The sequence below is a fragment of the Stylophora pistillata genome, chromosome 2 (genome assembly GCF_964205215.1).
Source record: "Stylophora pistillata chromosome 2, jaStyPist1.2, whole genome shotgun sequence".
NCBI classification, from domain to species: domain Eukaryota; kingdom Metazoa; phylum Cnidaria; class Anthozoa; order Scleractinia; family Pocilloporidae; genus Stylophora; species Stylophora pistillata.
The window spans coordinates 41,559,878-41,585,750 of record NC_142520.1 but is presented as its reverse complement, the minus strand read 5'-3'; the positions used below and the strand labels follow the sequence as shown (position 1 = coordinate 41,585,750).

The window sequence follows — 25,873 nt, the reverse complement described above, 5'->3', positions numbered from 1 at the left end:
GGGGAGCTTCAATTAACGTTGCACATTGCACATTGCACATTGCACATCTGATGACATTGTTTTCAGGCCTCATCAGATAAGCTTTCAAAGCTTATCTAATCTGAGGTAATTTTTTACATCTTGATTGGTGTAGGAACACATTGTATACTTGTCATGTTATTGTGTTTTTACTTGTAATATTGTTCTACTTTTGAAGCTTGTACACAGGTATTGCCCTGTGTACAAGTGTCTGGGAATCATAACCAAACATCAAGCGCTTAGTACACAATAACTGATACGATCACTTTAGCACTTTTGATGTACATAGATAAAATGAACGTCTTCACGTGTGAAACGCAATCAGATTACTTCTGCGTCGATAAACTGTACCACGGCGCGCTTGTGCACAGTTCTGTTTATGTGATGGTAATCTGTGGCTGAACTTGTTGGAGGGCCTTATGGATGCGGTGGTTCTAACCCGACAATGCTTTAAGTGAGGCGATAAAAACATGCAAAAAAACGTCAAGAGTCACCTGAAGTTTTATGACTGCTTTGATCCAACTTTGAAAACGGAGGCAGATCTTCTTCTCGCCAGGGCAGGTAACATCTCAATATTTTTCACGATTTCTTATTGATTCTGTAGACGTTATGTAGTGTATAAACAATAAGATAACTCGAGAAGGTACCTAACGATGGTTATCGAAGGCCAAGCAAATGTAGTTTTCCTTCAGCTTTTTTCCCCGAGTTATATTTCCTGCATTAATTAATAAAAGTATGAGAAAATTAGGTTGTTGACCGTCTGTGAGGACAGCGGATAAAAACCTGCTTTTAGTTATTATTTTAGTTATTATTTACTTATTGAGTCCCCCAAAAAGCGTTCAAGTATAATTCAACATTCCCAAAGAAATGATACTGAATATAAAGTAAGAGTGCCAGTTTGTGGTAAAGACGCGTGCTCTTGCAATTGTGGCCCAGGACTTCTGGTTCTGCCTGTCACGCAATCCTTGCTCTACACTTCGAGGCAGCGGAGGGCAGTTAACAGCAGCGAATACACAAACAATATTTGGTGCTGATGCAAGGTAGGTACAAGTTTATAAACAATACTCAAATCAAAATGTAAGTATGGCAAACGTATTTATTTTACGGTTTGTAACCGTCCTCGTCCGCTTCCAACTGGACGATATTGCATTTTAGCTTGTTTTGTTTCGAAAATAACTGCTAAAATTTCAAACCTCAGCTAACCTGAGCAGCAGAAACGACAAGTGTTGATCAAAGTCAACTTTTTATTCAGATTGGTAATGATATTTCGATCCCAAGGCGACCTGTTGTCTTTTCCACGTGCGCATTGTTGATTTTTTCACCTCCAATTGCCTGACAAGGAATGGCGCGTTTGGACCTCTTAGTCACTTTTGTTTGGGGTTCTAAAATTTTGTAGTTTGAGTAGCCCAAATATTTTATTGGAGTTATTTGAAGAAAAAACCTTGTTCTTTCGCTGGATTAACTTGATATAACCCCATGCCATGTAGCAAGGTGCGATTTTACCCTCTCAACTTTGCCATTTTTTTTTTGTCCGCCAAAAGGAGTGAAATATTGGAAAAAACGAAAAAACTCCCCAAAAATTTAGATTGCGACGAAATCGACCAAAGAATACTTCAGACTGTTTATAAATACGTGTTCTTTTCCTTAGAAAAATATCTGGTCACATTTACAGTTTTGTTTATTTTCAAGCGACGTTTAAATAATGGTTGTCTAAAGCTCGTGAAGCTGACTTGAGAGCCACAAAACCGATTTTGCCTCCGTTCGCGAAAAATAAAAGTGCAATTGAACTCAAAGTATTTTTTCTAGAAATAGTTCATCCAGACATATTCTGGCAAAGTCTGGGGATTTTCGATTTTTTCATATGGCATACCTCCGGGCGATCTTTATGGACAGCCCCTCTTCTGAGTCTTCGGCTCGCAGTGAGAAGAAAGAAGGCTTGAAATTGCATTTAAGAACGATTGTGGCCTGGACGCTTTGTTAAAAACAAAATCTAACCGGGAAAGGCGAGGAATATTCCACAATAATGTAAATGATCACAAAAAGTGATCACGGAAGAGCGATTGCATTAAGCGTCTTCACTCATAATTACATGTTTAGTCTTTCAAAGAGCTTTGGCTCGGTTACACATTTGCTAACTGCGACGAGTATTTTAATTAAAATCGAAACTCCTTCGAAAGAAGGTCGAGTTAAATTTTAACGTGGAAGAATTACTTCGGAAATGTGATAGAGACGTTCCGTATGATTTCGGAAGGTCGCTATCAATTGGTTTGCCGTCGACATATCGATTTCTTTACATCTGAGTGAGTGATACGATTTGCATGTCCTGCCCCCATTCTAATTTGTACGCTTCGCGTACGCACGACTTAAAAAGGCGATGACATATGTCTTTCGTCGAAGAAATATATTAAATCATTTTATATGCAAAAAGCTTTGTCATATGTTCATCGCCAAAATTAGTTGTCCAATGCGAACACCTCTCTAATGCGTAGAAGTTCGTGACATATGGTCATCCGTAATGAACTGTTTGCAAATAAATCGATCTAAAAGTTGATAAGGAGAAATATATTCGTTCTCATGTTTAAAATCAGACTCGGTTTTGGAATTTTCCCAATAGGAATACTCCACTGGTGTGTATTAAGATCAAAAGTTACTGACTACGAAAATGCACCTTAGTACAAATACTGGACATTTATGCCTCAGGTTTTCCAACAAGGAAAAGAGTCCGTCGTCGCCATGAGTTCGCCGTTTGACCAGTTGTTAATTTTCTTCTGCTTTTGGCGTGTCTGAATCAAGACTTGAATTTCAATTGATTTTCAATACGAGTACTTCACCTGTGTGCAATAATAAGATCATCACCATTAGCGCAAAATAAGTCTAACACCTGATATCTATGCGTTACGTTCGCTTACAAATATAAGGATAACACAGGAGTATTGCCATGAGCTTGTCACTTTACCAGGTGTTAATTTTTTTCTTCTTCCATGTTGCTGTTCGTGCTTTTTACAGAGAAGGTGATATTATTGTCAGTAGAAGTATGTCGAGCATAAGCGGATCAGCAACTAGTGCTGAACTTAGTTCACTTACCTATAACCATTTACATCGAACAGTGCCTTCGGATTTCTTTTCTCTACTGACAACAATCAATCACTCACTTGACTCTGATGATGACTTCCGCACAGGTTATCGAAACGTCAGTCACTGCCACCGACAACAGTCCTTCTCAGGACTACACTCACCCGGACGATCAGACTACACCTTCACAAGGTGATATTATGTTGGGCGGACTTTTCGAAATACACTCTACGCCAGAACACCCAGGGGGCCAATGTAAAGAGATAAATTTGAAAGGACTTGGTCGCACCCAGGCCATGATCTTCGCAATCGAACGAATAAACAATGACACAAGTTTTCTTTCAAACATTTCCCTTGGATATGACATACGAGATTACTGCGGAAATGTGTCAAAGGCTGCACGACTCGTTTACAAACTTCTAACCGTCAATTCCTGTGCCAGGTTAGATAAAAATAACACAAGAAAGAAAGCCATTATTTCTTTGATATGCCCACTTGACTCTCGCACAGCACTATTTATGGGTGGATTTCTCCAGATGCGCAATTTCTCGAGCATAAGCGGATCAGCAACTAGTGCTGAACTTAGTTCACTTACCTATAACCATTTACATCGAACAGTGCCTTCGGATGCTTTTCTTGCCAAGGCAATGGTTGATTTGGTTACATACTTCAAATGGGGCTATGTTGCCGTCGTTGGATTAGATGATTCGTTTGGACGAAATGGAGTATGGTCAGTTGTTAGCGAAACTGCAGCAAGAAATAACTCGTTCTGCATTGCTTTGACGGAATTTATACGCCTCGAAAGTCTGAGTCTCAGTAATTCCAACGTAGTGAAAAAGCTAAAACAGATGGACAATATCAAAGTTGTGATCTTATGGTTATACGAGAATTACCAAACGAAGTTTTTCGCAGAGGTCCAGAGGCAAAATCTTACTGGACGTGTATGGATTTTAAGTGACGTTTTTTTACCGTCCAAATATCAAAGAAAGTATATTCTCGAGAACTCCATAGCGTTTCAACATCGCAATTTTGGCGACTTAGGATTCAAAGAATATTTAAAGAATATCTTGGTCAAGGAGCGACACAACAGAGGTTTTTCTGAGTGGAGCGATGGTACGAACGAAATATAGCATCTCTTGGCGAGCAAGAAGTGCGTTAACCGCCAAATGAAACAGTGCTCAGAAGACTTGATTGAAGAAATGTACAGCTCCTATATTCCATACACAATCGATGCTGTATATGCCCTGGCTCATGCAATAAATATATCAACTTGCAATTTTAACAAAACCAATCTTAACACCACTCGCGATAAATCGCCTGCAGTAAATGGTTTTGACTTACAGAAGCTCCTTGGCAGAGTCAGTTTTGAAGGACTAACAGGGAAAATCAAGTTCGATCGATTTGGTGACAGAGCCTCGGCACATTATGATATTGTCATCTTTAAAGAAGTACACAAGGAAAATGTCACGAGCGTTAAAAAGGTACAGATAGGAGAATGGAAAAGCCCTATTAAAAATAAACCATTGTCGATTTCTCATAGGGATGTGCATTGGAACACTCCATCTGGTCGCCCTCCAATATCTGAATGTTCGGAAGAGTGTCCTCCTGGAACAAGGCAATTTGCCACGTCACCTTGCTGTTGGCAGTGCCTTCCGTGTCTTGGAGGAACCATTAGTCCATCCGCTGGTTCTGAAATCTGCACAGAATGCCCCATCGGAACAATGTCGAACGAGGCTAAAACAGAGTGCGTCTTCTTACCTTCGGCCAACATAAGTTATGATAGTGTGAGTGGAGTTTTAATTCTTACGTTTGCCGCGCTCGGTGTAGTCGTTACAATGCTTTGTCTGGTTGCCCTATCAAGATTCTGGAATAGCCCCATCGTGAAGGCTTCCAATCGAGAACTAAGCCTTGTTCTTTTACTCACAATTCTCTCTTTGTTCTCTCTGGCCGTCACTAATGTCTTCAAAACCACAGATGCAATTTGTAAAGTCATTTACCCTCTACGTTACGTGACCTATAGCCTCTGTCTCTCTGTGGTATTGGTTAAGGTGTTGCCTATTTCCTGTACTTTCCAGGCTCCCATTGTGGACAGTTTGATAATCAGTTCTTTTCCCAAAAAAGCACAAGTTGCGATTGTTGTAGCTTTCCTAGTCCCATTATTGTCTGTGTTGCTAGCATGGTTCCTTTTGGATCCACCCCACAACATGCAACATATCTATCCGAAACGTTACACCTTTGACGAGTGCAGGGCGTACTCCAGTTTAGTTGGGAAGTCTCTATTCCTGGCGACATGTGTTTATGTCCTCGTCCAAATGCTTCTGTCTTCGTTCTGTGCCTTTAAGGTTAGGAAAGTTCCTGAAAATTTTAGCGAGGCTAAACGAATCGCTTTTTCCATGTACGTATTCTTTCTCTCACTGCTTTGTTATCACCCAGTACAGTTTCGATTGATGGATGGTATATAGCTGCTGTGGATTGTGTAACATTATTATTGAGTGGGTATGGTTTCCTTTGTTGCATATTTTTGCCCAAAATAGTCATTCTACTTTTCAGGCCAGAGGTGAATGATTTGAGTCGTTTGAGAGCAGAAGTCACCCTGTTTTCGTTTGGATCTAGGGGCGTGCGCGTCAACCCTGCTTTCGATGGTTCCAACCAGAGAGTGGAATCGTAGTCAAACAATCTGCACAGGCGGCCCAAGCGTACTGTGTGTGACTTTGGGGTGTAAAGTGCATTAACGGTAATAACTAACATATTAAGATCGAATTTCAAGCGTACGTGTGGGCCGTTAAGAAAAGGACAAATTTAAAAAAAAATAAGAAAACATTTAATAATAAAAGCGAGGAATAATACATGTGAAGTTTCCTTAACTCTTTTCCGTAGCCGCTTTGTTGCCAGCGGTCGTTTCAAGGCTGTTTTGGTGACCTTTCTCTGTAACACGTGCGGTGTCACCAGTCAACTGTATAATAGGAAAAATCATAAAAAAAAATTTGAAAAAAAATAAAAAGGATAATAAAAGCGAGGAACCGTATGAAGCCTCCTTTCCTTTAAAGAAGTACACAAGGAAAATGTCACGAGCGTTAAAAAGGTGCAGATAGGGGAATGGAAAAGCCCTATTAAAAATAAACCATTATCGATTTCTTATAGAGACTTGCATTGAAACACTCCATCCGGTCACCCTCCAATAGCTGAATGTTCGGAACAGTTTCCTCCTGGAACAAGGCAGTCTGCCACCTCACCTTGTTTTTGGCAATGCCTTCCGTGTCCTTGTGGAACCATCAGTTCATCTGCTGGTTCTAAAAGTTGCACAGAATGCCCCAATGGAACAATGTCGAACCAGGCTAAAACAGAGAGCGTCGCTTTACCCTCCGCCAGCATAAGTTATGATACTGCAAGTGGAATTTTAATTCTTACGTTTGCCGCGCTCGGTGCAGTCGTTACAACGTTTTGTCTGGTTGCCCTCTACAATTTCTGGAATAGCCCCATCATTAAGGCTCCCAATCATAAACTAAGCTTTGTTCTTCCACTCACAATTCTGTCTTTGTTATCTCTGGCAGTCATTAATATCTTTAAACCCACAGATGCAATTTGTAAAGTCATTTGCCCGCTACGTTATCTGACCTATAGCCCCTGTCTCTCCGTGGTATTGGCTAAGTTATTGCTTATTTCTAGTGCTTTCCAGGCTCCAACTGTGGCCAGTTTGGTAGTAAGTTATCTTCCTGAAAAAACACAAGCTGCGATTGTTACAGCTTTTCTAGTCCCAATATTGTCTGTGTTGCTACCATGGTTGCTTCTGGACCCACCCTACAAGAAGCAACATATCAATCCGAAACGTTACACCTTTAGCGAGTGCAAGGCATACTCCAGTTTAGTTGGTAATTCTCTATTTTTGACAACATGTCTTTGTGTCCTTGTTCAAATGCTTCTTTCTTCGTTCTGTGCCTTTAAGAGCAGGAAAATTCCTGAAAATTTTAGCGAGGCTAAACGGATCGCTTTTTCCATGTACATATTCGTTCTCTCATTGCTTTGTTATCACCCAATACAGTTGTTCATTGGTGGATGGTATGTAACTGTTGTGAATTGTGTAACAACACTCTTGAGTGCCCATGGTTTCCTTTGCTGCATATTTTTGCCGCCCAAAGTATGCGTTCTGCTTTTTTAGCGAAAGGGAAAGCAGAAGTCACCCAGTTTTCGTTTGAATCAAGTGGCGTGCGTGGTAACCCTGCTGTTGATAGCTTCAACCGGGAAGTTGAAATGCAGACCTACAATATGCGACAAAAATAACTGAAATTTAACGTTCACAAAGCCAATCAAGAAGGTATTCCAAAAATAAAGTTGAAATGAATTGCAGGCCGCTAAAAGAAAACTCCTCTCCTTCGATTCCTCCTAGGAACTCAAAGCATTCTCTTTGCGTTACCTTTTTTATGCGAACAGTTAACGTTATGATAATTCTGTTTAATTCAAATATAAGACTAGTGAATAAAAAGGAAAAAGAAAAAAGACTAGCAGAACGAGAAATGAAGAACGATGGCTTATATTTCTTTTGTCATAAAGCTTGTAACATTACAATATCTTGGATCATTTTAAATTCAAGCCCTTTTGACATAATGCTCACCAATGATAAATAATTTATAGACAACCGATCTAAAAAATCAATTTTCGAAATAATTTAAATTCGGTTTTTGAATTGTAGTCCATTAAGGATAATTCGCATATGCCGGCGGATTAAAATGAAAAGTGCGGCGTGTCATAGACTTATAAATAAGTGAAGAAATGAATCTATGAGCGCGGAAAATTCATGCTTTTAAGCAACACTGCATCGCAAATATATTTATAGCTGAACCATTAGCACCTCGGAAGAGGTATCAATGTCTAAGAGCACCTAACCGCCAAGGATTGTTTCTTGTTATTTTTCTGGGATGTTTTAAATAGTGGGAAGTTTTGCATCTATGATCGATGGCTGAGCAAGGAAATATTGTTTCGAAATACAAATGGCCACGCATACACAGAATAATAAACTGACTTTTTGCATTTTTTTTCTTCCCGTATAACAACGTATTTCTCTAGCATCTGTGCTTGCTAAGCCTATTTTTCCTCACTATCCCTATTTATAGAGTCTTAAAGAACTCCTCTCCCCAAACTGGCCTTGTTCTTATACAAGGTAAAGAATGAATTTGTATCCTCGTCCATCCATTTCTTCTCCTATTCCGGGACTGGCTTATTCTTCTTCTACTTTGGCTTTGTCGTCAGTCATTGTTTACCGTTCGATATTCATACAGGACTTATTCTTGATGAAAAACACTGAAAACCAGTCAACATTGCTCTCATTCTGACTGTAGTGGGAGACATCTTTACAAAAGACAATTTGTGGCTTGGAAGCGGAAAACTTTTATGACCCAAGGCAAAAAAATTGTCTTTGTTCTTAGAATGGGCTAAACTTGTTTCCGTAGCATATGTTTCTGGCCAGGCTGATTAAAAAACATTTCCTCCTGCTGCACGGGATACTAATCATCGCCTGAGGCTTCGGAAAATTTTGTTTGTGTCAGAGTAACATTTACCTGATCTAACCATAAGGCTCTGCATCATTCTAATGGTCCGTGCTCATCATTATCAATTTCCATTAGAGCTAAATAACGTGTGCACACGCGCTAGGTTTTGGCGCGGAAATACGGATTTTGAGTCGTTCGCAAGGTTGATTTTCTTGGCTGTTGCTTTGTGGCGATGCTTTGCTCGCTGCTTTTCTTTTGCAGAACAACCTCCAAAAACTTTGTACAACCCTTGAATATTTTCTATTTTTCTAACTTTATCCCTTAAAAACTTTGGAGATGGGAAAATGGCTTCGACTATGACGAAATGCCTCGGTTTTAAATTCCAGCTCCTTATCATTAAATTAAATCTAAAAAAAAAAAAGAACCAAAAAGCCAAAACGAAACAAACCATTATAATACAAAACTAAAATGAAAGAGCCAACATTCAAGAACCAAAAGGCAGAAAACAGGTTTACAGCAATCAACGGATGTAATTTTTAAAAGAAATACTGAACTGAGCCCCAAACGTGAACCACACATGGAAAACGGAATTTTTTATAAAACTTAATTTTCTCCGATGTGAATAATTTTTGTTCATTTGCACTTTGATCACATACTGCTCTATTCAGGTTACAAAATGATCATGAAAGTCATAAAAATAATGTAATACATATCAATGATTACGAATTTGGTAAAGAAGTATTCGCTGAAAACGGATCAGTACAGCAACAGTGGCAATTCTCTGAAACTCCAACTGCTGATGTGAAAGTAAAAGATCGGGAAAACAGGAATAAATTTTTTATTGAAAAAAAAAGAAAGAGATAGTGTCAGTGTCAGTATCCATCAGACTGCTCGTCTTTACATTATCAGTTCTTCCCGGCCCACTTTTACCAAAGATCAACGTAACGATTCAGCAGCCGCCCACTTGTATAACTGCGATCTTCGGCTGGTGTTCCTAAGGGTAGTGAAGCCGCGAAAAACGACCGGCCTGGCGCTGAGCGAATCGTTCCTTTTTCAATCATTTTGTACATTCGACGCCATTTCTTCGTTGCAACGCAATCCCCCCCCCCCCCCCCCCAAAAGGAAAAACCGCTTCCTACCCAGAATTAAACCAAGGATAAAAAGCAAAACGTTCTAGTGTATTTTGGACCTATTGTGGTGATCAATAAATTCTAAAGCCGGTTAATACCCACAGGTGTAACACTCGAATTGGACATCTGTTGAATTTTGAGTCTTATTTCAGACACGTCAACATCTACTTAAGTGTTTCTGAACTTAATGATCAATTTAAATATAATACGATGTCATGACCACATGCCAATTCTTGACAGAAAAAACACTCAATTGACCGTTCGAAGCAAGTGGTATCTGAAACTTCTGCGCGACGAAAAACATATTTCATGATAACAGCGATTATATAATGTGTTTTAGTATGTTCTAATGTAGGAGATTAAGCTAATTCCAAAATTGTTGTCGGGAACTTGATGAATGCATGAAAAAAATAAGACTTATAACAAAAAAAGCGAAAGAGCCAAACAGAAGTTTACTAGGCATATCTGATTTCTATTCTCAGATAGAACGAGGTATTCAAGTCAGGCCATCAGTTTCACGATGTGGCAGAGCACAGCTTCAAATGATCCAACAAGCAAAATGCGAAGAAGCAACCAAAGGACGAAACAAAACAAAACAAAACATGACAAAAATTAGCCTAATTAAGGGAACAAACATTCGAAAGGAAGACCAACAGGCAGAATATAGGGTTATGGTAATTAGGCAATCTAGTGTTTAAAATCAATACGGAACTGAACCACAAACATGAACCACAGACAGAAAAAATAATTTTAAAAACACTACGTGCTTCAACGAAAATAGCTTTGGTTTGTTTTCATTTTCATTACCTCCTACACTTTTCAGGTTACAAAGCGATCATAAATTTGATATACATGATATAATACATATCAATAAATAAGAATTAGTAGTATTCGTTGGTAACGGAGTACAGCAACCGTGGTAATCCTCTAGATTGTCGGGTGCTGATATTCCTATATGCAAATAAGAGATCGAACAAAAGTAAAGAAATTAGCCATTAAACAAACAGAGAGCTAGTGTCATTATCCATCAGACTTCTCGCCTTTACATATTCATTTACTTTTACAAGGATCATCCATGACGACTTGGCACCTGCTAACTTTTATAATCGATTTGATCGCAGTCTTCAATTATTTCGTGCATTTAACACCATTTCTTGGTTGCAACGCAATCCCAAAGAACACGCCACCTACCCAAGGTAAAAACAAAGATTAAAGGAAAGATAAAAAGGAAAGAAAAACAAGCTGCAAAAGTAAAACCAGCAAGTTGGTTAGGCACCCACATTGTAAGGTAATATGAGCCTTTAATTACATAGACATTGCGTCTACGGCTTGGCACAATTCATGTCATTAAGAATTTAACATACCTGTTATGAAGAACTCAATTCATATCCTTGTGCCAACGGGCAACTGTTAACTGTCGCGGATTGGATGAACACTACGTTCCTCGGTTTCTTTCTGAACAGTGACTGTGTACGAATAAAATACTCCACTAGAAAGGGCTGCGACGATGTTGGGACTGAAAATAAAAGAAACACAATTCCTTATTGTAATAAAGTCTCGGGATCGATGTCATAAATATTATACAAGAACTGCGATGTTCATTAATTCTTAAAAGTTCACGTATAATTTTGAAGGAAAGAACTCTTTACGGTGGCCAATTTACAATTTCAACTTAGTTGATATAACCAAAATAATCAGGCCTGATTTTTTTCAGGTCTGATTTTCGCTATTGCATAAACAGCGCTCTTTACTGCGAGGATCGTGCATCATAACCAAATTGCATTATAACCAAATTGCATTATAACCAAATTTCTTGTAAACTTGTTTTGCAGACATCAAATGATATTTAACAAAGGGGTGCTATTATCATGGCACACATGACAAAAAACAAAAACAAAACTAAAACAGAACTGCCACGGTAAAGAATGGTTTCATTAAAACCACCGAATTACTAATACTCAACTCGCATTTATAGGAACGGATAACACCACTATCAAAAAAAATTTCGTCGCTTTTTAGCGGACGGGAATTCAATAATTTGCATCGAAAAGAAATTGGCTGTTTTCATCAAGCTTAGAGAAGTTCTTTTCATAGAAAAACAATGCTGGCATATGGAATAGATTACGTTTTCCGGCCTTATAAAATTATTTGGAAAAAATAAGGCAGCCTGTCTCTTCATATGTCTTTAGCCATTTTGTGTTATTGAAAAAAATACAACAACCAAAAACCTTTAAAACAGTACCTGATAGAGATTAGCTTAAAAAAAAAAAAAAAAAAAAAAAAGTCTTTATATAGGATTACACAATTACTGGTGAACCAGTAGTTTCCATTGTGGTCCTTTCAAGCAAATGAAACAAATGGTCTAAATTGAACATGACATCATTAAGAACCCCAACCGGCCGGAAGCAAACCAGTTGGCTATTTACAAGCGTGGCCAAGGATCTGAACTCGGGGCTACCGTGAAACAAATCCAGTGGTCAGGGTGGGACTCGAACCCGGGAGCGGCGGATGACGAGTCCGACACTCTAACCACTCGGTGACACTGCCTCCTTGAAGCAGAGGCTTTAAAACTTGTCAAAAAAAACAAATTGCTTGAAGAAGAAAATCCTTGGAAAAGCCTTTACGAATATGTCTCATGTAATTTTCAACTTTCATATCCTCGCAAAACTCATTTCATGGCAACGTAACCAAGTCTGAAATTTATTTAAAGGCTTCTCAGTTAGTTTCGCATCTTTCTTTCCCCTTTTTTAAACCTCTGATACTCTGATCGATATTTTTCAACGACAGAAGATGATGGGATTCTCTTCTGGCTTGCTAAAAGATGAAATTAGAGAATAACAGGAATGACTCGATACATGAGTTGTGTTAAAAAAAAGACTAACGCAAAGATATGAATATACACGCTACAGTGTGCCGAGCTATTCAAAAAGCTATGCTGGCATCAGAGACTGCGATTTGAAAGATTAATCCCAGATTTTTGTGTTTGAAAGTTTTCCAACCCTAACGTAAATAGGCTACGTGATGCCAGAAAAGAACGGTTTTTCTCGTTTCAAATTAGCGTGAATTTCCTTTTTTCACTACAGCTGTCCGGTGCACCCGGTTCACTCGGAGGAAATGGGCTCAGCCAGGAGAAAGAAATTGCCCTTGCTGGGCTCAGCCCACTTCAAAATACATTCTCAGCATTCTCGTTGTGAAACATTCTCAGATTTTATTTCGGTCGTTCTATCAACAAGAGCTATTCCTCCTATGTTTTATCCAGCGTGTGCTTCATCGATGGTGGCATTTAGTCGGTGTTTTATGTGGTATTGCAGTTCGTATGGACCTTATAATTTACATAATTTCAAATGAGCAGAAAGCGGCTTAAGCCGTTTTCTTTTGACGCTACTTTTGTAGACAAAAGTGGAAAGAAATCGAGGAAAACTTTTTCGCTGACGGCAGAATCCACGCTTCGTACCCCACGAATCGGTTTAGTTTAAAATGAACAACCTGAGATCGTCGAACCTTTCTCGTTTGAAGGGTTTAGTGAGAGCGGTTCTGGTCTATCTTCGTACGAGAAAAGGCATATCGCCAACATCAAGAAATGGGACAACATAAGAAGACAGTTGTTTGATTCTTATGTGAAGGAATGCTGTTTTCCGACTGACACAACATGTGTTTATTGTTTCCAAGAACCAGCAGCACTGCGATGTCAATATTGTGGCCCCAAGCAGTACTTCTGCCTTGAATGTGCTAATATTTTACACTGTACGAGGAACCATTTTCATGTTTTGGAGAAATGGAAGGTGAGTTTCGAAATGTAATAAGTGGATTTTAACAATACTTTATTTCAGAACAACATGTAAATACATAATTATTAAGAAAAAGGAAACCCAGAGGTTGGCCCTATATCAAGGGTCTCCTATTTATGTAAAAAATCTTACAGAACTAGTTAATAAAAAATAAAAAAAGTCAAATAAGAAACAGCTAAATATCAATTATTAAATGACGATTCAATAAATATTCATATGTTTCTTCAATTTTGATTTAAACTCACGAACGTTAGGGCTGTCACAAAAATTAAATAAATTAATAGGAAGATTATTCCAGGGTTTGATAATTCTGACAAAGAAAGAATTTTTGTAACAGTTCAGTTTTGCGAGTTTGAGTTGTAGTTTATATGGGTGGTTAGATCTCGATTTAGTGTTTTTACAAAGTTCAAAATAGTCGCTGAAATTCAATCCATTTAGATTGAATACAGTTTTATAACATTCCACTAAGGAAAGGAAATCTCTCCTTTGTACTAAAGAGTTCCATTTAAGAATTTTACACCTCTCCGTGTACGCCATCTCTTGTCTTCTTTGGCCTAAGGCAATTCGCGAGGCTCTTCTTTGTATCTTCTCAATTTCATCGATGTCTTTGATGAGGTGTGGTGACCACACCGGGCAGGCGTATTCCAAGATTGGACGGACCAAGGTTTTGTACAAGTTTAAAAAAATATCTTTGTTTTTACCGCCTACTGTGCGTTTAAGTAAGCCAAGAACCTTATTTGCTTTGTGAACTATTTGTTCAACATGTTTTGACCATTTCAGATCACTAGTCATAATAACTCCAAGATCTTTGTAATTAGATACATTCCTCAACACTGTACTCGATATATTGTACCGCGTGGACTTTTTGTCTCTGTTATGTGTTATTCTCATGACTTCACATTTGGTAGAATTAAATTTCATCTGCCAACGATCCGCCCATTTGTCGAGGGTGGTCAGATCTATCTGTAAAGCAATAGAATCATCGATATTATTTATCTGTCGGTAGATTTTAGTATCGTCGGCAAATAATTTGGCAGTAGACGTGATGATGCCAGGTATTTCGTTCACATAAATAAGGAACATAACCGGTCCCAGTACTGAGCCTTGAGGGTTGGATTGAGTTTGTTGGTTCTCTGCTCTGCTCTGAGAGTTTTTCTTCGGGTACTCCGGTTTTCCTCTCTCCTCAAAAACCATCATCATTTGAATTTATTTAATTAGAGTTTATTTGGATTTACACACGATCCCACAAGCTGTTCAGCTTTAAACATTATCGTGTCTAAATAAAGGTGTTATTATAGTAAACGAACTGGATGATCTTTTTCCAGGTTGTTTCCTAAGGGAGCGAGTCATAGCCCATGACCAGGGGTCCCTTAGGATTTTCTCTTTACTCTAGATATCCAATACCTTTCTCAAAATCCTTGCTGTTCCCAGTAACGTAGTCTTCTCAAGTAACGGAATACTAATTTTGACGTTCAACTTTCCCAACCACTTATCCAAGTTTTTTGTTAGATTTCCCAATGATCCTACAACGATTGTTACCACCTGCACAGTTCTCATGTTCCACATTCTTGCAATTTCTCTTTTCTTTATTATTATCATTATTATTATTATTATTATTATTATTGTTAACCGCCTCCCGGTTAGCTCAATGGATAGAGCGCTGGACTGTTGTGCGGGAGGTCGAGGGTTCGAGCCCCGGCCGGACCAACACTCAGGGTCTTAAAATAATTGAGAAGAATTTGGTATCTTTCTATAACATCAAGAAATGGTTAGTCTTCTCGGATAGGGACGATTAAATGGAGGTCCCGTCTCCTGCAGGGTTGGGGTAGGAGACGTTAATTTCCCACACACAAGATTACTGTGTGATGGATGTCCTCTCCTGGGGTGGAATGGGTGGGAGGGTGGACTAGCACGAATGGTTCCTATGTTCCTTTCTAGTCCTTCCCCGCTGCAAAACTTAATGCAGTGAAAATGGACTAAATTAAATTAGTTATTATTACTATTATTATTATTATTATTATTATTATTATTTGGATGTTCTCAAATATTCGAAATGGGGGATGATCGAACTGCTGTGGGACCAACTTTTGTTTGACATTATTATTCTAGATCAGCAGGGATTTGCTAAAGCAAAGGCATAGAAAAAACCAGGAAAGATTTATTACTCGACGTTTCGGGGTCATCGTGACTCCATTATCAAGAGACTAGTTTAAAAACATGCAAATAAGGAAAGGTACAAGAATAGCATAAATTAGACTGAACGGCTTAAACAAACACCTTGGCGCGGATGGAATCCGTTTGCACGTTCAGTGTTGGCTTACGCATGCGAATATACAACATTTCATTAACAAGGCAATCAAATTTGCCGTTACATTTCGTGATGACGTTGAATTGCTCGATCAAGCGTTCAGGCATTTCACTATTGTGCTGGAGGTGGTAGTGTTTGTAGATAGAAGATGATTTCCTTGTGTGCCCTTCTACGCGCTCGTGTAAGTGACCACGAGTATAGCCCACATACCCTGCATCACACAGGTTACATTTAAATTCATAAACGACACATTGTTGGTTAACAATAGGGGGCTTAATTTCGTGTTGCTTAAGCTGTTGATCGAGCTTAGGGCTAACGAACACTGGTTGGACAGTCACGCTTAACTTCGAGCTTAGACTGTTCAGTTGTTGTTTAACATGATTAGCTGACGACTGGTCCTTGAAGGGTAACACTAATCTCACAGTCTCCGATGGTACGTCTGGTGATGGACAGGGTTCTGCAGATGAAATCCTTCTCTCAACGAACCGCTTGATTGTAGTTTCAACCAGTGGCTTTGGGTATTTCAAGTTATGAAAAACCCCTCTAAGGCGGTCACATTCCTCGGAGAAGAAAGACCAGTTAGAAGATAATCGATAAGCGCGATCCACCATGGTGTTAACTAGGCTGCGCTTGTACTTAATGTCAACATGACTCTGGAAATGCAGAAGGAGACCCGTGTTGGTTCTTTTGATGTATACCTTACTCTCAATCTTTGGTGCACGGTTAAGCAGTTCAATTCCTAGAAAGGGAAGGGTTCCTTCCCGTTCGACTTCCATGGTAAACTGGAGGGAGGGATGGGTAGAGTTAAGGGTGTCTAGAAACTGGCCAGCGGTCACCCTATCAGGCATTACGGTCAGGGTGTCATCGACGTACCTCCGGTAATAGCGCGGAAGTTGACCGTGTCGTTCGAGGTTTTCCTCAATCGAGCACATGAAGACGTTAGCCAGCAACGGTCCAAGGGGAGAACCCATAGCGACTCCATCTGTTTGCTCATATAAAGCACCGTCAAACTGGAAAAGCTGGTTTTTCGTAGCTGCTCAGAGGAGGTCGATTAGGTCCGCTTTAGAGATGTTCAAGCTGTGCGTCTCGTTGAACCAATCCTGGGTAAAGGCTTTTTCAGCTAAGATCTGTATTGTTTCCTCCAATGGTACATTTGTAAACAATGAGATGACGTCATAGGAAACTAAAATTTTCGGGAACAGCGAAACTAAAATAGGAAACGTCATAGGAAAACGTCATAGGAAACTAAAATTTTCAGGAACGGCGAAATTTTAGTTTCCTATGACGTCATCTCATTGTTTACAAATGTACCATTGGAGGAAACAATACAGATCTTAGCTGAAAAAGCCTTTACCCAGGATTGGTTCAACGAGACGCACAGCTTGAACATCTCTAAAGCGGACCTAATCGACCTCCTCCGAGCAGCTACGAAAAACCAGCTTTTCCAGTTTGACGGTGCTTTATATGAGCAAACAGATGGAGTCGCTATGGGTTCTCCCCTTGGACCGTTGCTGGCTAACGTCTTCATGTGCTCGATTGAGGAAAACCTCGAACGACACGGTCAACTTCCGCGCTATTACCGGAGGTACGTCGATGACACCCTGACCGTAATGCCTGATAGGGTGACCGCTGGCCAGTTTCTAGACACCCTTAACTCTACCCATCCCTCCCTCCAGTTTACCATGGAAGTCGAACGGGAAGGAACCCTTCCCTTTCTAGGAATTGAACTGCTTAACCGTGCACCAAAGATTGAGAGTAAGGTCTACATCAAAAGAACCAACACGGGTCTCCTTCTGCATTTCCAGAGTCATGTTGACATTAAGTACAAGCGCAGCCTAGTTAACACCATGGTGGATCGCGCTTATCGATTATCTTCTAACTGGTCTTTCTTCTCCGAGGAATGTGACCGCCTTAGAGGGGTTTTTCATAACTTGAAATACCCAAAGCCACTGGTTGAAACTACAATCAAGCGGTTCGTTGAGAGAAGGATTTCATCTGCAGAACCCTGTCCATCACCAGACGTACCATCGGAGACTGTGAGATTAGTGTTACCCTTCAAGGACCAGTCGTCAGCTAATCATGTTAAACAACAACTGAACAGTCTAAGCTCGAAGTTAAGCGTGACTGTCCAACCAGTGTTCGTTAGCCCTAAGCTCGATCAACAGCTTAAGCAACACGAAATTAAGCCCCCTATTGTTAACCAACAATGTGTCGTTTATGAATTTAAATGTAACCTGTGTGATGCAGGGTATGTGGGCTATACTCGTGGTCACTTACACGAGCGCGTAGAAGGGCACACAAGGAAATCATCTTCTATCTACAAACACTACCACCTCCAGCACAATAGTGAAATGCCTGAACGCTTGATCGAGCAATTCAACGTCATCACGAAATGTAACGGCAAATTTGATTGCCTTGTTAATGAAATGTTGTATATTCGCATGCGTAAGCCAACACTGAACGTGCAAACGGATTCCATCCGCGCCAAGGTGTTTGTTTAAGCCGTTCAGTCTAATTTATGCTATTCTTGTACCTTTCCTTATTTGCATGTTTTTAAACTAGTCTCTTGATAATGGAGTCACGATGACCCCGAAACGTCGAGTAATAAATCTTTCCTGATTATTATTCTAGTTCCTTTTTTGTAAGCTGATCTATTGCATATCAATTGTTAAGGAATATATGAGTAAAGTAGTTAAAAAAGAACAAAAGTTTTAATTTTCATCCAAACAAAAGTTATACAAATATAAACCTGGTTTAATTATCAAACAAGATCTGCTGCAAAGAAAAACATATCTTCCAAAAGCAAAAACAAATTATGGCAAATTCAATGTCAAATCCATAGGTACAAAACTATGAAACTGAGTAGAGAAACTATTACAAACTGTTACTCCTCTAAAAATGTTTAAAGCTTGTATCAAGGAAAAAATCTTGGATTCTTATTGATTATGTTTTTCAACTATCAGAGATTTCCATAAGATCGTAGTAGAAGCAAGTAGGATAAATATTGTAAGAAATATGCAACTTTTTTAGAGACATGTTTCGGCATACTTATGCCATCTTCAATCAATAAGTAACTGAACGTGAGTAATTATATAACAGACAAGTAGATGAATAAAATATTTACAGTGTGATGTAATACAAAAGCGGGTACTCATTACAGCGTGACAACAAACTTGAAATTAAAGGTGTGAACTAAAATGCTAGAAAAGTGTTATAATGCTGTAATTGTTTGTTAAGTTCAGGTTTGATCTTATTTAATATATAAAAAGCTCCTTTGAGTTTTAAATCAATTGAGTTGTTGGCAGAATCCAGAATACTAAAGCAAGAAAGGGAGTATTTGTTCTTACAAGAAGGAGATGTGTTAAAATGCTTAAAAATATGCGAGTTTTTATCGCTTTCCGTGTGCTCCTTTATCCCAGTAGAGAAGTGGCGACTAGTTTCGCCAATATAACGGGAATTACATCCTATATATTTATCCTACCTGCTACTACTACGACCTTATGGAAATATCATACACGACTTAGGAAGCAAATACCAAGGATGGATTTCCTTACAAGACCTGCGCCAACTGGAAAAACTCTCTATCAAGAAACACAAAGCTGAACTGGATTTTTCCTTTCTTCGTTCATGTAAGTCCTTTTATGTTTTCCCGAAATTTATCTGTTTCCCTTTACTCAACACCAACCGTCATGATGTCTTCGAAAGAAACTTAAAAACCTAACTAAGAATACCGTATTACCCTTCTCACCGAATGAAACTGTAAACAATCTTTCTTCGCTTAATCTAAGTGATGATGAACTTGAACTTCTTAAGATTGGGCTAGGTTTCTCTATCAAACCTCCTCATCTCAACAAGACGGACATCCTGGCTTCCTTCGATCCACTATACCATGAAGAACAAACTTATGGACGAAAACTCTGCTACGCACCTAAAAACTGAAATCGCTCATCTTGCTCAAAACTAAACCTCTTCCTACCGTCCTTCAAGCAACGATCTAAAGAAAATATATACGAACTCTATAAGAACAATTCCAATATTATAATTCTCAAGCCCAATAAAAGTAATGGAGTAGCTATTTTAGACCGTATTATTTATTTAGACTCTTGTTTTGATATGCTTAATGATAAATCTAAATTCAAACTACTAGACAAAGATCTCACTTTATTAAGAGAAGGCAGACTCAAACGTTTCATTAGTTTACTTAAGAAAAAGCATTCTATTGATAATGATACCTATACCAAGATTTTTCCCTAGGGTTCACAACCAGCAAAATTTTATGGCCTTCCCAAATTACATAAGAAAGGTGAAAATCACAATCAACCACCTCTTAGACCTATTGTATCTTCTATTGGAGCTCACAACACTCGCACAATTTAAAGGCAGAACTTTCAGTTACCTCGTAAACATAGACAGCGAAAATCATATCTGTACAAGTTAAATGTAATTTTTATATATAATTTATACATTTTTAGATTTGTAATTGTAATTCTTATTGCTTGTAATTCTTTTTAACTGGTCACCGATTAATACCAGTCGATCTATATCTTGATCGACTGACCGGTTTCTTACCAGGATAAATAAAGTTATTATTATGGCAGTTAAAACGTCTGGATGCCAGAACCTATATACACGAAGGCTGGACGTCTAGGACGTGGCCAGCTAACATGCTTAGAATTTACATATGTACCCCCCCCCCCAAAAAAAAAAAAAAAAAAAAAACTAATACAAAATGATAAAAAAAAAGAAACTTCTAAAACTTCTATTATTATTATTATTATTATTATTATTATTACTAGTATAATTATTTTTACTATTATAATTATACTTTAGTCAATTTTTTAAGTTCTCTTCTCGCCCCACTTTTACCTAACAAGTATTCGGTCACAGATTCATTCTCTTTTGTTGAAGAGCTCAGGAGTTTCGATCTTAACAACAAGTTTCTCAATTCCTTTGAAGTTAAAAGTCTTTTTACCAATATTCCGTTAAATGAAACTATCAATATCGCTGTTGATCTTATTTTAAAGCATGACCCTAAATTTTCGATCAAAAAATCCGACCTTAAGAAACTGTTTTCATTCGCTACAGCTGAGACTCATTTTCTTTTTAATGGAAAATTTTTATGATCAAGTTGATGGGGTGGCGATGGGTTCTCCGTTAGCACCCATCCCAGCTAATCTTTTTCTTAGTGTGCAAGGGGAAACATGGCTAAATAATTTAACAATTCGACTCGCCTTCTACTTTATAGGCGTTATGTTGACGACACCTTTTGTGTCTTCCACAATGAACAGCATGCGATGTCATTTCTTGATTACATTAATTCACGGCACCCCAACATAAAATTCACCTTCGACAAAGAGCATGATGGTAAACTCTCCTTTCTTGATATATTTATCGACAACTCTTCGAATGATTGTGTTTTTTCAGTTTTTCATAAAAAAAACCCACACTGGTCTCCTAACAAATTTCTTCAGTTTTATTCCATCATGCTACAAAATTGGCCTTATATCGAAGCTCTTGTTGACCGTATCTAAAAAATCAACAACACCTCTTCCGGTCTTCAAACGATCTTAAGAAACTTTCCGACACTTTAAAACGTAATTCTTTTCCTTCGCATATTATTGAAAGAACTTTAAAGTGTATCTTGACGGGTCCTCCTCTCAAAATAGCCCGAACATTAATATTGATGACAATAATACATGTTACTTTAAACTCCCTTTTGTCGGCTAGCTCTAAAATAGCGAGCCTTAAACTCCGAAAACTCACTAAGCGCTTTTGTTAATCGGACCTAAATATCAAACTAGTTTTCACTTCTTTCAAAATTAAAAACATGCTCTGCAGTGTTAAAGATCGTACTCCTGATGCTCTAAAATCCATGGTAGTTTATCAATTTTCTTGTGCGGGATGTAATTTCCGTTATATTGGCGAAACTAGTCGCCACTTCTCTACTAGGATAAAGGAGCACACGGAAAGCGAAAAAAACTCGCATATTTTTTAAGCATTTTAACACATCTCCCTCTTGTAAGAACAAATACTCCCTTTCGTGCTTTAGTATTCTGGATTCTGCCAACAACTCAATTGATTTAAAACTCAAAGGAGCTTTTTATATATTAAATAAGATCAAACCTGAACTTAACAAACAATTACAGCATTATAACACTTTTCTAGCATTTAGTTCTCACCTTTAATTTCATGTTTGTTGTCACGCTGTAACCACAGGCCGCCCAAGCTCTCTTTGAGAACCACATAAGGAACACAAATTTCATATCGTTTTATAAGGATTTATATGGGGTTTTCTACAAGATATCCACAGAGATAGTTAAAAGTGAAAATATCGAATAAAAATGACTTACCTTATTCCATACGTGTGTTGCTTGCTCCTGGTGTCGTTATTTTACCGATTTCACTTGATTTAAGCGGTTTTTTTTAATCCTGGTTTTCTCTTCTTAAAGAGAAGTCTTCTCTTTAAGAAGAGAAAACCAGGATTAAAAAAAGAACGATTAAATCAAGTGAAATCGGTAAAATAACGACACCAGGAGCAAGCAACACACGTATGAAATAAGGTAAGCCATTTTTATTTGATATTTTCACTTTTAACTATCTCTATGGCTATCTTGTAGAAAATCGCATACAAATCCTTATAAATCGATATGCAAATTGTGTTCCTTGTGTGGTTCTCAAAGAGAGCTTGGGGCGCCTGTGCTGTAACGAGTACCCGCTTTTGCATTACATCATACTGTAAATATTTTATTCATCTACTTGTCTGTTATATAATTACTCACGTTCAGTTACTCATTGATTGAAGATGGCAAAAGCATGCCGAAACATGTCTCTAAAAAAAGTTGTGTATTTCTTACAATATCAGAGATTTGCTATAATTGTGTAGTTATTTTGTCAATTCAGCTATCATGTTGTCTGTAGTGAAATGAATCAAGATATTCATTGTACCCCTTTACATGTAGTTCTTATTAACCGAGTGGGAGGTCTGTATGGGAGAATCTTGACCGAGGTCACCAGTACAGATCGAATACAGCGAGGTCTGTACCAGTGACCAAGGTCAAGATTCTCCCATACAGACTGACCTAGCTCGGTTAATAAGATGTTTATTACATGGCTGTGTCTTATATACTAATTTTTTTATATACTTTGTACCTTTTTTTCCTAGACCGGTCTAGATGCTGGTCCAGATGGGAAAATCTAGACCACTTTCAATATTGATTTCAGCCAATATTGATCAAATTTGTGAACTCGGTAGTTCCCAGTCCTCATGAGACACAGCCATATAATAAGTACTATTTGTTAATATATTACTGGTGTCTACTAAAAGTAAGTAATGTTATTGTATATTTTGATCAATTTCAGGAGGGGATGTTCACCCCTTATGAGGTCAAAGGATTACCATTAGGTTTCCAATGCAACTGTGGATCTGCTGAAGCAAGGGACATTGTGTATATTGATGAGCATGCATGCATGGTATGAGAATTTTTAGCTTTGCACATATTAATCTGTAATTGATGAAATGAAAAAGACCTTCGTTGAAAAGAAAGTTTAGACGAGGTAAAGAAATTCTTCAAAACTCAATTGAGTCAGGCATGTATAATATAGCAAAGTGATATTTATTAATTACACACTTTTTGTTATAAAAGACAACCTAGTGTTGCTATAATTGCACTATAGTCATGTACCCGATCTGCAGGTCTAGCTAAAGTTCAAGTGTACACAATATTTTTGAAATTAAGTGGTTATACATATGAAAAATCTCTTAGTAAATTATTCAGACTTTTTCTTGCTGCACGGGATGAAATGAATCCATTGTCCTTATTACACAACAAAACCTGTTACAGAGCAAGACATTGAGATGTGGATTGAGTTAGGAGTGTCAACTGAAAGCAGCATCTCAACAGAAGAACCCAGCTTTTCACGACTGTTATGGATGGGGACATTTCATTCTTTTATCAATCTTTTAAATGTTTTATCATGTAATATAACTGTGGCCATTAATTTTAACCAGTTGATCTCAAATTGGCATGTGTTTTGAAATGGGTTTTTTCACTAAAATTAGATTGATTATGTTAAATAGGTACAGTCACTACTACATAGATCTGAATAGTAGTAACTAAATATACTGTATGTTAGTGCTTCAAATCATCACGGAATTATTGCAGATATAATAATTTACTAAAGTTATTGTATTTTCTATAGAGCTGGAATGGGATGAGAAGTATGTTGAAAGCCTTAGCACTGCAAACGATCTTAAGTTAGTTAGAAGGAATTTTGATGATTATGATGATGATAATGATTGTTATTATTATGCAGTATACACGTTTGGATGCTAGTGAGCCAAGCAAGATAGGGCGAAAATTCGTAACCTATCTGCATGACAGCACTGTTAACTATAATAATATCTAATACTACTTAAACAAGGACCCTGACTATAAAAGGACTTTTGCCCTGGGCAAGCCGTCAGTCATTTCACCCCTGACACCGAACTGTCGACATCAACCAGTCCGTGACCGTGCGATATCGGCAAAACTATTGTAACCGAAAGGTCACTTGCAGCCAGTGCATATCTCAAACTTCTACGAATTTTTCCATTTTCGTTTACGGCAAAGGAAAGATGATCGGCTCCACTCAGTTGGCTCCACGGAATGTACACCCGCTTGCGATGTCATTTTTGTAAGGAAGGCAAACGGCCAGAGGGCTAGCGGTGAGGACTAGCTTTTATGACCTTTATTATCTTTCACAAAAATCCTCTTCTCATACCGGTTTTGTATTGTTGTAATAAAGTGGTTAGTTTCTTCGACGTTTTGTCTACGGGATTTCATGTGACACTTATACAAGAACTCCTCTGCAATTAAACAAGAGTTCACGTTGGATAGAATTTTTATTTGAATCGCGCGCCATTTCTCCAACGGAATATGTGGTGTTGAAATACGAATCCCGTGGGTGCTCATATAAAATAATTTCGGTCACGGATTGGAAACATGTCTGGTTGACTGAAATCCGATGGAAAACAAATTATCATCGGCTATATTGCCTGAACGGGCCTCAAGAACCAATGAAAACCTCGACCTTTTCATAAGTGGCTAGTGAAATAGGCTTCTCGTTGCAACGCGCGTCTAAAAGGTTCAAGCAAAAAATATCCTATATAGTGCCGTGTCAAACTACTTAGAAAACTATGTTCCTTTCAAAGGGACCTATTCTCGAACTTCGCTCTATTTTTTTTTCCTTCTTTGAGGCTTTTTCTCCCCATAACTCAAAGCGTGCGATAAAACATTGGACCCGTTTATGTCGGTTTGGGTGGCCGCGTCGCTGGCGAAACGAGAAGCCTGAGCGAACGAGCAAGATGTAAGCAAAGAGGAGTGACTTTCACTTACCATACCTCTTTGTTCAGACCATTCGAATAAGTCTAAGAGTCGTTCCATAAAAATAACATTTGCCATCGGTGTTCGACTCGCTAAATGAAGGCGTTCCTTCAACCCCTGAATTCTTGTCTTCACGCTTTCCAATCGCTCTTCCATTCCGGGTTCGACCGCCAGCTCCAGTGTATAACTGGACTCGTAGACTCGGACTCGTAGACCTCGCGCCGCTATTTTGGCTTTTTTTGATGAAAATCCGCCATGGCAAAATAAAATGCAATTTTAAAGCTAAAGACTAGTTAGTGCGCGACTGTAGCAACCGTAAAATGGATCAATTCGAAGTGAAAGATGAGTTATGTCGCAACATACACGTACACACATTTACATACATGTACATAAATGTACATATATGTACATGAAAACCACTCTCTCTGAGCATGTCACAGTACTGAGATCCTCTAGTTAATGATATCGACGGCTCAAGAAGTTGAGGCAAACGGAAGGGAGTCAGAGGGCCAGTACGACCATCTCGCGATAGGAGGAGCCGTTAGGAGCGCGAAATTCAAATTGCGATAGCCTAATTTTTTGAGTTTTGCAAATGAAGATCAGTATTTCTCCATTCGCCCCTTTTTAATCGTCAATAAAAACATTTTCAAGTGGAAATCAATTGAAACAAGACAAGGATATCGGTCTTTGTGTACAAATCTCTTTTTTCCCC

The 25,873-nt window shown here is 38.4% G+C and overlaps 4 protein-coding genes and 2 long non-coding RNA genes across 7 annotated transcripts in view; 4 read left to right on the top strand and 2 right to left on the bottom strand.

The window, feature by feature from the left end:
* Positions 1-3,802, bottom strand: part of LOC148739565 (uncharacterized) — a 60,255-nt gene extending 56,453 nt beyond the window's left edge. Inside the window, exons 1-2 of the long non-coding RNA XR_015996166.1 lie at positions 3,686-3,802; positions 2,687-2,849 (exon numbers count right to left, since the gene is read on the bottom strand). This is a non-coding gene — a long non-coding RNA (uncharacterized LOC148739565). The remainder of the gene's footprint in view (positions 1-2,686; positions 2,850-3,685) is intronic.
* Positions 988-13,486, top strand: LOC148739563 (vomeronasal type-2 receptor 1-like). Of its 2 annotated transcripts, XR_015996146.1 has the most exons (3): positions 988-1,058; positions 10,186-10,991; positions 13,373-13,486. XR_015996146.1 is itself a non-coding variant. In XM_088747324.1 (2 exons), the coding sequence occupies exons 1-2, from the start codon at positions 4,257-4,259 to the stop codon at positions 10,399-10,401; spliced, it is 834 nt and encodes a 277-aa protein (XP_088603450.1). In that variant the 3' UTR covers positions 10,402-11,069. The 2 variants fall into 2 exon arrangements, 1 of the variants encoding a protein (XP_088603450.1); XM_088747324.1 differs by lacking the exons at positions 988-1,058; positions 13,373-13,486 and adding an exon at positions 4,257-4,874 and having other exon boundaries at positions 10,186-11,069.
* LOC148739564 (extracellular calcium-sensing receptor-like) lies at positions 2,845-4,220 on the top strand. Its single transcript, XM_088747336.1, has 2 exons — positions 2,845-3,029; positions 3,283-4,220. The coding sequence occupies exons 1-2, from the start codon at positions 2,957-2,959 to the stop codon at positions 4,218-4,220; spliced, it is 1,011 nt and encodes a 336-aa protein (XP_088603462.1). The 5' UTR covers positions 2,845-2,956.
* Positions 13,487-15,602: 2,116 nt separating the features above from the next.
* On the bottom strand, positions 15,603-16,778 carry LOC148739562 (uncharacterized). Its single transcript, XM_088747339.1, has one exon. It carries the CDS (start codon positions 16,768-16,770, stop codon positions 15,757-15,759), a length of 1,014 nt encoding a protein of 337 aa, XP_088603465.1. The 5' UTR covers positions 16,771-16,778; the 3' UTR covers positions 15,603-15,756.
* A 380-nt stretch (positions 16,779-17,158) lies between these two features.
* Positions 17,159-18,417, top strand: LOC148739561 (uncharacterized). Its single transcript, XM_088747338.1, has one exon. It carries the CDS (start codon positions 17,287-17,289, stop codon positions 18,298-18,300), a length of 1,014 nt encoding a protein of 337 aa, XP_088603464.1. The 5' UTR covers positions 17,159-17,286; the 3' UTR covers positions 18,301-18,417.
* A 4,764-nt stretch (positions 18,418-23,181) lies between these two features.
* LOC148739560 (uncharacterized) overlaps positions 23,182-25,873 on the top strand; it is a 10,938-nt gene continuing 8,246 nt past the window's right edge. Inside the window, exon 1 of the long non-coding RNA XR_015996155.1 lies at positions 23,182-23,269. This is a non-coding gene — a long non-coding RNA (uncharacterized LOC148739560). The remainder of the gene's footprint in view (positions 23,270-25,873) is intronic.

Bases quoted from the DNA above. Each gene is read 5' to 3' on its own strand.
- LOC148739564 (XM_088747336.1), top strand. From the start codon at position 2,957: ATGAGCTTGTCACTTTACCAGGTGTTAATTTTTTTCTTCTTCCATGTT. The intron at 3,030-3,282 runs GTGATATTATTG...CACCTTCACAAG, and splicing joins TCGTGCTTTTTACAGAGAAG to GTGATATTATGTTGGGCGGA.
- LOC148739562 (XM_088747339.1), bottom strand. From the start codon at position 16,770: ATGGGTTCTCCCCTTGGACCGTTGCTGGCTAACGTCTTCATGTGCTCG.
- LOC148739561 (XM_088747338.1), top strand. From the start codon at position 17,287: ATGGGTTCTCCCCTTGGACCGTTGCTGGCTAACGTCTTCATGTGCTCG.
- LOC148739563 (XM_088747324.1), top strand. From the start codon at position 4,257: ATGAAACAGTGCTCAGAAGACTTGATTGAAGAAATGTACAGCTCCTAT. The intron at 4,875-10,185 runs GTGAGTGGAGTT...TTCTATTCTCAG, and splicing joins CCAACATAAGTTATGATAGT to ATAGAACGAGGTATTCAAGT.